This window comes from Callorhinus ursinus, unplaced genomic scaffold (genome assembly GCF_003265705.2).
Source record: "Callorhinus ursinus isolate GAN/ISIS: 27379988/994484 unplaced genomic scaffold, GSC_fseal_2.0 scaffold6, whole genome shotgun sequence".
In the NCBI taxonomy this organism is placed as follows: Eukaryota; Metazoa; Chordata; class Mammalia; order Carnivora; family Otariidae; genus Callorhinus; species Callorhinus ursinus.
Window position 1 is genome coordinate 80896978 of NW_027397068.1, and position 14017 is coordinate 80910994.

The following is a 14017-nucleotide window of genomic DNA, read 5'->3' on the forward strand; positions in this document are numbered from 1 at the left end:
GGTGAACAGGCTGGTGGTCGCCACAGAGAGCCCCCTCGGTTCCCGAGCTCGCTCAGAAACCTGGCGGGTATCCGCTGCTGTGTCCAGATGCTGGGAAGACACTTGCCTTTGAAAGCCTGTAGTCAGGTTGTGTGCATCAGCCGTGCACATTCCTTGCGTCTGCTACGGTGCAGCAAGGCTTTCGATAAATTATTACAGATCTTGTCTACTCAGAATGTGATTTTTGGGGTTGTGACACTGACTAGCAGTTTGGATTTGAGTCTGCAAGGCGTGCAGGTTCTATCTGGGCGTCTTCCCTCTGTGCAGATGGCCTCCGCCAGGTGAGCGTCCCTCCTGCGGGACGTGGTCAGAGCAGCCCAGAGCCCCCCAGGTGACGAGGGAATGGAAAGCACCAGAACCCAGAGCAAGGAGTGGGGGAAGAGCAGATGTCAAGTAGCAACAGGAGGAAGTCTCAGTTGTAAAAATCATAGAAATGAAAAATAAAATGAACTTTAATTTTTTCTAAAAAGGCAGCCATCCTGTGATGTTTCCTTTAGTTTCTTTGTTTTTCTCTTTGCCCTCACGGGACATGCCACCATCCAAACTCAGACCTTTGATGGACCCTAAAAAGGGTCAAATTAAGATCCTAAAATGTGAGGGATTCAGAGGCAGTAGATTCAAAACTGTAGCCAACTTCAAACATTTATACAGGTAAAAAAATTAATCATTAAAGAAGCAGATCAGTGCTGATGACCTAACCCTAACTCCTGCTCACTGCATGTTTCGGGAGACCTTGCCCTCGAGCAGGGCTGAAAACCGGGGTCCAGACCCAGTGATGGAGCTACGGCCCTTCCCCTGGTGGTCGGGGGGCAGCGAGCACAGGGCCCAGTGCCCGGGGACCAGCCTGTGTGACGTGTATGGGTCGCTGAGGCTGACGGGTCCACTGTAGCACCCCTGCTGTGGGGTTAGCCTCCGCGTGGGACTGTGTGGGACTGCATGTGCACACGTGTGTGCGGGCAGATGGGCAGCAGGTGCTTGGGCTTCCAGGGTTCTGGGACACAGTGCAGCCGCCAGCACAGTGAGCCAGGGGTTCTCCTGCCTCATGGAGACACCTTCCCTCCCCACACACTGCTGACTTCAAGCATTTTGTGTAAATCACTTTTACTAGGAGTTAATTTTGGTAAATTGCCTGTTTTTTTTTTTTTTTTACAAACTCTAATAATGAAAACAAACCAATAAAAAGCAAGAATATGCTTTTAAATTCAAAAGTTTACTAAATGTCATGTAGCCTAACAATATCGGTGGGGCTTTCAGACACAGAAGTCGTCGGCTCAAGGCCCCTGATTCCCTAACCCTGTTTTGAGCTCACTTGCGCTCCCTGTCTCTGTCTCTCTGTGTCTGTCTCTCTCCCTCTGTGTGTCTGTGTCTCTGTCACTCCAGGGACCATAGATTGCCTTGTCTTCACGTAAAATAAACTTGACCCTTGCGTTTCCTAGCCAGTTGTCCCCCAGACCCCATTTCTCTCACCTCTGGCCTAGGCAGAGGGTTATATCCAGTGGGTGCCCAGGGGTGGCCTGGAGGAGCCGGGGTACAGGCTGGCCCCTGCCACCCAAGTGAGCCCCTCTCGTACGACCCCGGCATGGCCCAGAGCAGGGTGTCCTCAGGTATCTGCCCCATCATGTGGGCCTGGTACCCCAGTGTAAGTGCGAGTGGGCACGGCCGGGCCCAGAGCTCTGTGCAGATCCTGCCCTTGGCACAGGCCCCAGGCCCACCAGAGGCAGTTGTCGGGGCAACGGTGGGCCTGCCTCCTGCCACGTGGCCAGGGAAGAGAACCCACGCATCAGAGCCAGACAGAAGAGGTCACCCCGTTGTGCTGTGTCATGGCTAACACAGCCACGACACTCTTGGGGACCCGGGGAAATATGCGCAGGAATCCACGCATTGGCTTTGAAATGCTCTCGGGCCCCAAAGCTCACTATTTTCTGTGACCACTTGTGCATCACAGACCAGTTCAGGTTGAGGTAGAGAGGAGGCCAAGGGCATGGCACCCCGTGTCCCCGGGGGTCCTGTGCAGGCAGCATCCCCAGGCTGCTCGGCGTTCTCTTGGTCAGCACCCACTTGTGCCGGCTGGCATTCGCTCAGGAAAAGTGAACTAACTTTAAAGCTAGCTGAGAAGAAAAAACACAATTGGAGAATTAATCGTGTGCCAAGTAACCGTGATACGTTCCGAAGCCAGATAAGGGTGATGGATGGAAAGGCAGCCTCCTGGGGCCGCACGTCCTGCAGGGCGAAGGGTGCCCGGCGCAGACCCCGCCTCTCCTGCAGGATACCTCTCCTCAGACGGTGCTTGGGGACGGGAGGGCCCCGCGGCTCAGGCTGGAGGGGAGCAGCAGAGACCAGAGAGCCACGCAGTTTCGGCCCCTGCCTGGCACAGCCCCTGCGCATCCTGCTAATTTGGAAAGAGCAGTGTGACTCTGGGAGGACAGGGAGCTGTAGGCCTCACGGCGGCGCTTCAAGAAGGCAGTCCCTCCCCCCATGACACTCGTTCACTGCTGCACTGGGACCCCGCCAGACACTGGGACCGCGGGGGTGAGCTCCCCGAGGAGGCAGGGTCTGTCTTCATTTGGTCTCCCATGAAAACTGTCCGCAGAAGACATCAAGGAAGGCCTTCTGGCAGGAAAGAGGTAAATGTGCAGCCCGTTGACCTGCGTCTCAGGGGGAAGCCATCACCTGGAAGCGTCTTGACAAAGTGCTGCTGGCCTGGAAGTTACTCTCACGAAAGCCGCAGAACAGCCTTCCCAGGGACAGCCATTGGCATTTCAGCGCCAGTTTTCGTTAATTTGTGTACCCAGATTTTATCTGGTCTTTTAACTCCACCTGAAGCTTAGTGTTTAAAATGATACAGCCCTCAGCAGTCACAGGGTCACACCTTCTCGGGGACTCCTGGGAACCCCTTCAGTCGCTTGTCCACTCATTCACATTTACTGAACAACGACTGTATGCCCGGCGCCGGGGCTACAGCAAATGAGACCCCGCTGACCCCCCGCCAGCCTGAGAAGGCCAGTGTCTGGGGGAGGTGGGAGGGCATCATGCAGGCAGGGGGCTTGTGGACGGCTCCTGGCTCGTCACGGTGACGCGATGGCAAGCTCAGGCCCTGCACATTCGGGGCCGTGACAATTGTTAGGAAACCAAAGACCAAATATGTTGTTCTAGAACAAAAGAAAGGCTCCCTACCTGACTCTTGGGTCTTACGTGACTTATGTCAAGGACATTTATTCAGTGTTTCTTGAGCACCTAATGTATGCACTCGACTCACTCCACACCTATAAAAGTGTTTGATATCGTTCCTGAAAATTCCAAAGTCCAAAAAAGAAAGTTTGAGATAATGGCATTCTGAGTTCTGAGCAGCAGAAAGACTATTAAATAACATTCTGAACATCGACATTTCCCACCTTCACTTAGTTATTGTGCAACAAGACAGGTTGATGCCCTGAAACGTGGGTCCTCCACCCCTGGGAGTAGAAGCAGCATGGCACCCCCACAAGCCCCCAGACACAGCAGCCTTCTGTCCGTCCACACGGTCATCCAGACGACATGGATGGACAGTGGGGGGCACTCACCGTGTCCATTCCCCGGGCAGCCTCTGTGATGACCAAGCTCCAGGCCTATGTCCTGCTTCCCTGGAGGGCTCCCAGGTGGGGGTGCTGCGCCTTGGAGGGTAGGGGGTGTTTGGCATTTGAGACACTCAGCTATTAAATGACAGAAGGCTCTCCAAAGGCCACCTCCACATCCTGCAGCTCCACAAGGCCACCCTGCCAGGCCCTGAAGACTGAGACCAATGGAGACAAGCAAAAAGATAAATCATCCTCCACACACACCTTGGAACCCTTAGTTCTTCCTGTAGAGTCTTAGAAGACCCATCAGCCCGAGACATAGTTGACTCCAAATAAAATTTCCGTGTGACCATTCAGTTCTGTGGGCTTGGTTCTCAAAGCGCACGTGGAGAAAAGCTGTGTTCTGTATCTCCGCACCCCCACCGCGGTGGCCCCAGAGTGCAGTCCACTCTTTATCACCCTGCAGGGCCGAGCTGCTTCATAAAGTGACCACGGGTGCCTAAGGGGACAGGCCAGAGGAGGTGGGCTTCCTGGGCTGCTGCATCCTCCAGGGCCCTGCAGACCACAGAGCATTAGTCTTCCGGGCCCAGTGGAGAGCGAATCACTGCTAACCAGCTCCACAGAGGGCAGGACACCCCAGACAGCCCCTACCTGCTGTCCTGCCCACCAAAAACAGGAGAGGCCCCAGGGTCACAGGATATCCCCGCCCGCTTGCCACCATGAACTGAATGCCACAGTCATTGGCTTCATCCATAAAATGTACTTAGGCACACATGTTTCCTCGAAGACCCTTGCAGATCCGTGGAGAGACACGGCCTGTCCCCTTGCATGTTCCTCTGGTACTGGCTTCCCCGGGAGTGATGCAGACATGGACGTCTTAACACAAGTGGCCTCAGAGAAAACACCCAGAGGGACCATGCCCTGGCTCCTCCGAGCTCTTCCATGTTGGTAAATCCAGAGAGCAGAGAGGAGCCCCGCCGCCCATCAGCGCAGGGTAGACACCTGGCAGGTGGCACTGGGGGCAGCCTCCAAAGGAAGGCAGGCCTTTGTTTTTAAACAAATTGAGTTTGTCTCTCCTGATTTGTTATGGAAAGGACAACTATTGAGACCCCTGTCGGATCACTTTCCAGCTGGCTGGGAGACTTCTGGAGTGTTTGGCCTAGAGGCAGTTTGGAAGGTAGCTCCAGGGGGCTCCCCGCAGGGCAGCTGAGGACTGGGGCCCATCAACCCAGGCAGACTCAGCTGAGGACATTCCCCGAAGGAACAGGCCCCGGAGAGCCAGATCCACGCTGGTGTTGAGCACCAGTGAACAGTGAGTTAGTGAGACCTGGTGAACTAGGCGGACCCGGCAGCCGGCAGGCCAAGAGCAGAGCTGTAGCTGGACAGGGGCGCCCGACGCACACTCGCTGCAGGTGGAGAAATGCTCCTGACCTGCAGACCCTGCAGAAATGAGCCAGGGGTGCCCTGATTCAGGAGACTGTCCACGGGAGAGAGTGTGCCTGGCTCGCCAGGTGGTGGCACAGCCCCAGGGCGGGACTCCTCTCCCAGGCCTGGCCACACACAGCCAGCCTGCCCTGCCTCCATGACCGTGAGGCCCCAGCCCACAACACCTGTTCTGCCCTGGCCGCTTGGCTGGCCTCAGGAAGCCCGGGGCATCTCCAGGATCTGCGGTCACACGGCCGGTCTGTTAGCCTTGGAGCCTGAGATTTAAACCTCACTTCAAGGGAGCAAACCAGATGCAGAGACTAAAATGAGCTTGCTGCCCCAGAGTCCGATCACTGGCCAACAAGCGGCCAGTGACCTTGAGTCCGAGAGTCACATTTTCACCACTCAGCCCACCTCTCTGGGCCCTGTGTCTGCCCCCACCCCTGACAATGCCCCAGACGTTTGATTTCTTCTGTAAAAGCCCCAGAAACCAAAGCAGGCGCTGCAGACGCCCCGGCGGCAACCACCCCTGCGGCAGCAGGGCTGTTAATCAGGGTCCTTGAGGAGCGTCACTGACGCCCCACCAGCCGTGGGCCCTGGCAGCCCAGCTTCGCCTGGTAAGGTGGAGCCCTGAGCTGCACAGCCCAGTGGCCCCGCGCCCTCCGCGGACAGCACAGCGCCAGCAAGAGGCAGAGGGGACACGTCGCCTGCCCGAGAGCCCTGCCCACCCTCCATCTGTGCCCGTGTCAGGGCTTATGGAGCATATGCTGCCTGTTGCTCACTGACCATCTGCTCCCGAGCTGATGAAGTGTCCCCGTTACCGTGGCAACAGAGTCCTTGATTGGCGGTGGCACCGCAAACATTCCCTGCTCAGGTTTCTCTTTTATCTGTGCTCCGGAATGGTGCTGGGGGAGGGGCGGGCCTGGGGCTGGGGGAGGGGCAGGGCGGACTTGGGGAGGGAGCGGGACTGAGGGGCAGGTTCCTCTACGTCTCCCTTTCTCCCTGCCCTCCTGCTGCCTCTGCAGCACTCCCCCAGCGCTGGGCTGGCCTCCCCCCGCCCTGTGAGCAGGTGGAGTTGGGCGTTCAGCTGACAAATCTGGGGGGCTGGGTAGGGTTGCTGTCACAGCCCCATAAGGACCCTGACCCTGGGCCCAGGCTCTTTCCCTGTACCAGGAGGCTTCCCCGGGGCGTGCGGCTGTGGTCCTCTGCTTCCTGCTTGGTGACCATCCCCAAAGCAGGCAATGTCTCCTCCACTGAAGCATCAGGCGCCGGCCAAGGGATGAGAGGTCTAGGGCAAGACGGAACTTTTGCTGAGTCCTGGGAATTGGATGCCGCAAAGTCAGATTCCACTTGTCCCTCTAGTTCTCAGTGCGGTAACCAGTGTCAGTGGGAAGAGCCACCTCCCTGGTCAGGGCTGAGACTCTGGGCCTGCCTTCTCTTTGGGTCTGGACTGGGGGCGCTGCCTGCCAGCACAGAGACGCCATCGCACGTGGAGGCTGTGCCAGGCTCCGGAGCCCTCACAAGCAAGGGACCGTGCCATGTTCTGTGCCAAGAGAGCATGTCAGTCTCAGCCACAGATTCACTGGAAAGCCAGTGTTCTTGCAGGGTCGTGTGAGCTGAGGAGCCACCTCTCGGAACACAGTGAGCCCATCACAGTAAAAGCTCATCAGGCCCAGCCTAAGCCTTTCCCATTCCCAGAAGAATGAAGGCTCCAGACTGCCATGGCTCTCTCTGCCCCCAGGATTTCACGAAATTCCCTTTAAGGGTTCATTTGTGGCTAAATTTGAGACAATGAACCCCCCCTTCAATCACAGAGGCTGGTGTCACTGCCCTGGTCTTGGTGCCCCCCGCACCGTCATTTTATCGGCATGGCCTCTCCTGAGCTCAGCAGTGGCCCTTGCCCCTCCCCACAGCCACAGGCCCACCTGGGGTTACCTGTCCTCAACCTTAACTGGAGTCCCTCCTCCCAACCCCCCCTCCAAAACTCCAATCACACCAACTTCTCTGAGGCCCCATCCATGAGCACGTATGTGTGCATGTGTTTGTGTGTGCAGGTGTCCACGTGTGTGTCCGTGCACACATGGGTGTCCGTGTGCGTGTCGTGTGCACATGCATCTGTGGGTGTCATGTGCATGTGTACCTGTGTGCGTTCCATGTGCACGTGTCAGTGTGGGTGTCATATGCATGTGGGTGTCATGTGCACGTGTCCGTGTGCCTTCCATGTGCACAAGTGTGTCCGCGTGGGTGTCCATGTACACATGTGTCCATGTGGGTGTCATGTGCATTCCATGAGCAGTGCCCTCCTGGTGCTTGTCCAGCAGGCAGTCCCTCCCTGTCTTGTAGGAATCTGAGCTCCATAAAGCAGGCACTTTGTTGTTTATTAAATTACATTTTACTTTGTCATTCATTATTGTAGCTCATGAGCATTAAATAATGTTTTAAATATAATTAAAACCTGGCCTCCAACCAACTTCAAAATTAACCAACAAACATGTGCTGGGCACCAAGTGAGTGCAAGAGCAAATCAAACTTGGAATTTTACCAAAAACAAAACTCTTACTATTAGTCTGTATTATCTCAACTGAAATTAAAATATAAATTTCTCCCTAAGTATCATTCATCTTCTCATTTCCAACAGATGCACATAAAAGACCCGTTTCCAGCTTACTTGGGCAGAGTGGAAAATACCGACTTCTGGCTGTACCACCTCCCTGTCTGCTCCAAACATAGAAACAGGAAGCTTCCATCGTTTATTATTGAATCTGAATTGAAATTCAGTGTTCTGTTTCTTTCAGGTGTACAACATATCGTTTCAAGCTTCCAGTGTGTTTTATTTTTTTTTTAAAGATGTTATTTATTCATTCATGAGAGACAGAGGGATAGAGAGAGAGAGAGAGAGAGAGAGAGAGAGAAGCAGAGGGAGAAGCAGGCTCCCAAGGAGTAGGGAGCCTGATGCGGGACTCGATCCCAGGACCCTGGGATCATGACCTGAGCCGAAGGCAGACGCTTAACCATCTGAGCCACCCAGGCGCCCCTTCCAGTGTGTTTTAGGGAAGCAAGCATAACTATCACAACAAAGAAATCAGTAAATAAAGCACCAACTAATCTAATGTATAAATAGCACTGTGAAAATCCTAAATAAATTCTTAGCAAACATAATCTAGTGGTGTGTTAAAAGGATTATATACTGTGACAAGTGTTTTTTCCAGTGTAGCAGGAACAGCTCAATATCAGATCTATTGATATAAACCACCATTTAATAGAACAAAAGGGAAGAATATGATTACCTCCATAGATGCTGACAAAACATTGGGTGAATTCAACGTTCACTCTCTTTTTAAAATGTTCCTGATAAAATAGAAATCGATGGATATTTCTTTAACATCATCAGTGATGTGTCCCAACCTGAAAGTTACGTGGTTGGCGAGCGCTGGGAACACTCCCACTGACTTTGGCGTATTGAAGCCACGGAGAAGACTGACGAACCCTCGTACGCTTCGACACGGCGTCAGTGTGCCCGGCGCGTACGCTTCGACACGGCGTCAGTGTGCCCGGCCCAATGTAGTCGAGAGAGAGGACACGGAAGTACAAAGAGAAAGAGAGAATTATGTGGATTATTTTATCGTATGTCTGGGAGACCCTAGAGAAGCAACTGAAACAAATGTACAAAAGTGTGAGAGAATATGGCAAGGTGTATAAAATCAGAAATAAGAACCACCAGGAAATACCCTAGAAGGAAAGACTCTTTATCAACAAAAGGCCCAGCACGGACAAGTGTGGTGAGGAGGAAACGTGGATGCTCCGTAGCAAGGAAGCTCGGCCGTGCCTCTGGAGGGCCTGCACGGCCGGGCGGCAGCCACATGCTCGACCAGATGCTGTCAGAGGACACCCATCTCTGCAAAGCTGAGCTGCACAAAGAGTGCAATCCCAATTAAAATGTTAACTCTTTTGGGGGGCACCTGGGTGGCTCCATCCGTGAAGCATCTGACCCTTGACTTCCACTCAGGTCATGATCTCGGGGTCGTGAGAGTGAGCTGTGTGCCGGGCTCCCTGCTCAGCATGGAGTCTGCTGGAGGTTCTGCCCCTCCCCCCACTCACTCCCTGTCTCTCTCTCTCTCTATCTAAAATAAATGAAATCTTTTTAAAAATGTTAACTCGTTTTCTAAAAATCTAGACAGGCTAAACGTAAATTTGTGTGAGAAAAGAAACAGGAATAGGCAGGACAAACGTAGAAGAAGTCACATCAGATGTTAAAGCATCATGAAATTATAAAGTAATCCTACTGGCAAATGAATAAGTAGGAAATCTATACATGGACCCAAAATACTTGCAAATTATTAGGTAAAAGCATTTAAATCATTGGGGAAACATAATTTTTCTATAATGATATTGAGATACGTGGCCAGATATCTAGGAAAACTATAAAGCTGACTTTACACATCATCAGATTGATGCCAGACGGGTCAAAGATTTAAATACCAATGAAAAGCAACAAAAGTGTGCTAAAGACGACATGGGAGAGCCTGTTTCATGTATTGAAATACGGGAGCCCTGACTATAACACAAAACCCAGAAGCCGTAAACATATATTAATAATTAATAATATTAATAGATGTGATTATGTAAGAGTTAAAAAGTTCTGCATGGAATAAAAACACCACTGTGAGCCGATCGAAAGAACGATAAGCTGGAAAAAGTATCTGTAACTTGTATCAGAAACAGAGTAGTTTCCCTAATATTTAAATCGGTAAGAAAGAGACTGCTAACCCAGTAAGGCAGACAAGGTGCAGGGCACCATCAGAGAGCTCCCTGAGCAGGAATTGTCAGTTGCTCCTAAACACAATGCCCAATGTCACTCAGAGCGGCCCAGCAACCATATCACCTACTGGGTCAGGCTGAGTGTGTCCAGCTTTTGGTGGTAATATAGAATCCATCCTTTCTCAAGGGAAGAAACAGAATTTTGATATCCATCAAAATTACAAATGCTTTGAACATTTGGGCTCACAATTCGATTTCTATGACTTTATTCTGCAGATAGTCACACGTATGTGGAATGACACTTGTACGGTTGTTCATGGCGTTTCCATACACACCGGGAAGTTGAAGTGCCCACCAACAGAGCACTAGTTCTAGAATTCTGCTGGGCCCACACAGCAGATACATGCTGCCAGGCACATGGCCTTCGGCCAGGATCTTGCTGTTCACCATTCTTCCTTCATTCCTTTGTCTACAGCTACTGTCGCTCATGAAGTACCAGTCATGTGCCAACCCTGCTGAACAGAACACCACCACACACTCCCTCTGGACCTTGGAGCTCAACACAGTGGTCCTCAAACCTCCTCACCCCAAGAGTCTGACCCCCATGCACACTGTTGTTCTGTTAGGACCCAGGTATGAAGGGCTAGGCTGGGCTGGCCAGGAGAAGTCAAAGGACCAGGTTTGGGGCAGGTGTGAGTGGACCCAGAGCTTTGTGAGCCCAGAGCCAGGGCCCCTCTCCGTGACAGCAGGACAAACCGAGGCAGGGTTGTCGAACCAGAGACTCCGTCACGGCTGAGCGGGGGACCTGTGGGGGCCCTGAGCAGCCCCACGGTGGGCGGTACCCAGAAGCGGCCCGAGGTCCTTCTGGCCTCACCTTCCAGTGGTCAGCAGAGGTCACTCCCCGAGAGGTGCCGGCGTCACCTCGAGGCACGGCCTACCGTGTGAGCAGAAAGCCCCAGCCCCTGAAACAAAGGCTCTTTTCCCTGGTTTTCCTGTTGGAGCCCGAGCCTTGAGACACAGACGGGGGTGCTCATGCCGGAGGCTGCTCCTGGCTTTTTCCCTTCCCTCGGGCTGCTGAGCGCTGCTAGGGGCCTCACGCTGCCCAGCGTCCAAGGTCTGAGGCCCAAGTGAGAGGTCTGAACATGTGGTCCTTGGGGCCCCAACCTCGGTGGCGGGCGAGCAGTCCTCACCACTGTTGAGCACAAGTCCCTTGGGTGCCCCCGCTGCAGAGGGCAAGGGAGCAGGGCCACCAGCCCCTAACGTCCTGCTGCGACCTTGGCTGCGAGGGAGGACCCACCACGGCCACAGGCTCCTGGACATGAGTTGGCTTTCGTGGGGTGCAGGGGAAGCCCCTGTTGGGCCACCTGCACGAGGGGCGTGGAGCCCACCACCCAGCCCCAAAGGAAGCAAGGATGGCACTTGCATACCCAGGCAGGGTCTGATTTGTTCTTAACGGAAGTCAGCATCTGGGGCCCACGATGTGACCTCACTGCAGAGACAAAGCCGAGCTCTGCTCACAGACTCACTCTGGAAGCACCACCCCCTCCCAACAGGCCCCAAAGGAGGACAGGAAAATGTAGTCCGAGGTCCCATCGGTTCTATTCAAAATGGCTCTTACAAGTTGTACTGAACTGTAATTAGCTTTCTCTGGTTTTATGGAAACAATCTCAGCCAACCATGGACAAGCTGCCTCTGGCCCAGAGGAGTGTGCGAGTGGCAGGGATTACGGCAGAGTGGGGCCGCTGCCCTGGGAGAAGCATCTCTTCCTTCTTTACTTCTCGGCACAGATCTGAGAGTGGGGCGGTTTGTCTCCCTGTGGATTAATTCCCGGAGAAAACACTGCACATCAGAAACAACAGCTTTATGTCCCTTTTTCATATTTACAAAGTGAAAAACCCTCAGTGCATTTCCTGGCAACTTGTTCAAGACCACTAAGCTCTCCGTGCATTGCATTAGGATTCAGACTCGGCTAAGGGGCACAACCCCCTCCTGGCAGTGGGCGGGGGTCTGAGAGCGTGTGAGCGTGAGGGGGAGCAAGAGCAAGAGCAAGATGCTGTGTGAAGTCGAGGTGTTCTGCCCCATGTGGAGCACGGTGCTCTGCCTCTCAACCCGAGAGGTGGCAGCTTATCTGCACCTTTCTGGAAACACTTTCCACAGCATGAGGAAAGAATCAGTGGGTCGTGTGGGAAGAGTTCACCCGGGAAAGATGTGGAAGTCAGACCTTTGTTGTAGAATGAACTCAACGTGAACACAGCAAAGGTGCTAGAACTAGGGACGCGGTTCACAATGGGATTTCTGGTTCTAGGAGCCCCCCTGATGCGGAGTTGGGTATGTGGCTGGCACGTCCCCTCCCTGGGACTCAAGTCCCATCCCCGACACATGCAGGCCCCAGCTGGGCCCAGCCCGGCCGCAGAGGACGCACGGAGCAGGGCAGACCTTGTCTTGTTTTGCCTGGGGCGGGGGGCACAGAGCTGAAACCTGCCTCTGGTGACCAGGTTGGCGGGTGGCCCTCTCTCCACCCTCTCCCAGCCTGACCCCCTCTCTCCTGCAAAGCCTGGCACACATTTCTCACTGTGTGTTCTTCCAGATCTGAGAAGAACTCATGGCTTCACAAAGTGGCAGGTGAAGGAAAGTGTCACAGCCTTTGTAATTTTGGAATATCTACGACATGCGGAAAACCACAGTCTGTAAAATGAAGCACGTTTACGTTTTTATCCCGGGTGCCTTGTTTCCATGGGGATAGCATAGTGTTCTGACTTAAAGATAAGCATTGGCTCCAGAAGCTTCTACCTGTGGCTGGGAGCTCCATCCTGTTGCTAGGCAGCTCCCTGCTGGGTGTCGTTCCCTGGCAGTGCCCAACTGCCCCACCCAATTCTAGAATTTGCCCCCCAGTATAGTTGTTCTGTTTTGGCTGTATGATCATGATTAGGATCATTTTTAATTTCTGGACTAAATGAAACAGATGCTTCTCAGTGTTTTTGGTAAACCCATGGAGGATCTGCCCTGTGATCATGAGTGCTGAGTGTGCTCATGGGGATGAGGAATGTTCCTGGGTGTCCCGGGTGTGGGTGGAGAACAGCCCAGGCCACCTGTCCCAGCCTTTGCCTCCACCAGGCTGAGGGGGTCCTGCCCCCAAGGCCGACTGCCTCTGTGTCCTCCTGGGAGAGCCTGGGATCCCTTGACCTAACCTGTCCATCCTTTATCTCCCTCCAAGATGCACACACACGTGCACACACACATGCATCACACAGCCCCCATGTATGCATGCAGGCACACGCAGACACTTGCCCCAGGCCCACAGCTGGAAGCAGCTTCCTGGGTGCATGGCTTCCCACTGCTCTTGACCTGTTTCCCTCCTGTGGCTTCTCCTTTGAGCCCTTGGCTGAGGGACAGGGATGCTGAATTAATTCCTTCCCTGCGTGCCCTCCTCCAGCTCCTGTCCGGAACTTTCCTTGCCACTTGGTTCCTGCACCAGCAGGCTCCATGGCTCCAGCCCTGGTGGTGGACTCTGCCACCATCCAAGCATGGACCCTCTGGCCCAGGCCATCTAGCCACCGATGCCCTCGTGCTCTGGGCCCCCCAGACCTTGCACACCCGTGTCCCCTATCCCTGCAAAGCCTTTGGCTCCAAGCCTGTTCCTGTGTTGGGTTGCTGGGAGGGAACCTGGCGAGACATAGCCTCACTGCCTCTACAGGATGCCCCTAGCTGTGCCCCTGTCCAGGTCAGAACAGACACAGCTGTCAGGGCCCAAGGGTAGTCTGGGACGTAGGTCCAGTCCCTGCACGGAATGGGACCTTCAGCCCAGTATGCCTGCCCACAGCACGATGCTGGCAATTACACTATGCTGTTACACTGTGTGGTGGAGACCACCACCTGCTTCTTTCAGAAGACCCTGTGTTCTCTCCTAGCTCCACATGCCTCAGGGTGCAATAGGTCCCCAGGGGTACAGTGGGACATGCACTGGGATTTTGGAACTGATGGCTTGCGCAGATGACAGAAGAAGAGCATGTGAGTCAATGCAGCGCATCTCACACGCTGAGTGCAACAGACATTAGGAGCAAGGTCGATGAAGGAAGAGACTTTTAGAAGACGGAAGGACAGAACCAACCAGGAGGGCTGGGAAGCAGAGCCTCTGGCTCCTGCCGAGAGGTCGAGGACAGAGCACAGTGGCCCTGGAGTGCCTTCTGCAGGGACCTGGGTGACATGGCCTGGCTGCACAGGGACAGGTGGCCCTTCCACCT

The 14017-nt window shown here is 53.9% G+C and overlaps 1 protein-coding gene across 1 annotated transcript in view; it reads left to right on the forward strand.

Annotated features, from left to right (window-relative positions):
- FAM120B (family with sequence similarity 120 member B) overlaps nucleotides 1–7799 on the forward strand; it is a 110818-nt gene extending 103019 nt beyond the window's left edge. Inside the window, exon 11 of the mRNA XM_073894248.1 lies at nucleotides 7657–7799. Within this exon, the coding sequence (XP_073750349.1) occupies nucleotides 7657–7666 (10 nt within the window). The 3' untranslated portion in view covers nucleotides 7667–7799. The remainder of the gene's footprint in view (nucleotides 1–7656) is intronic.
- The last annotated feature ends 6218 nt before the right edge of the window (nucleotides 7800–14017 follow it).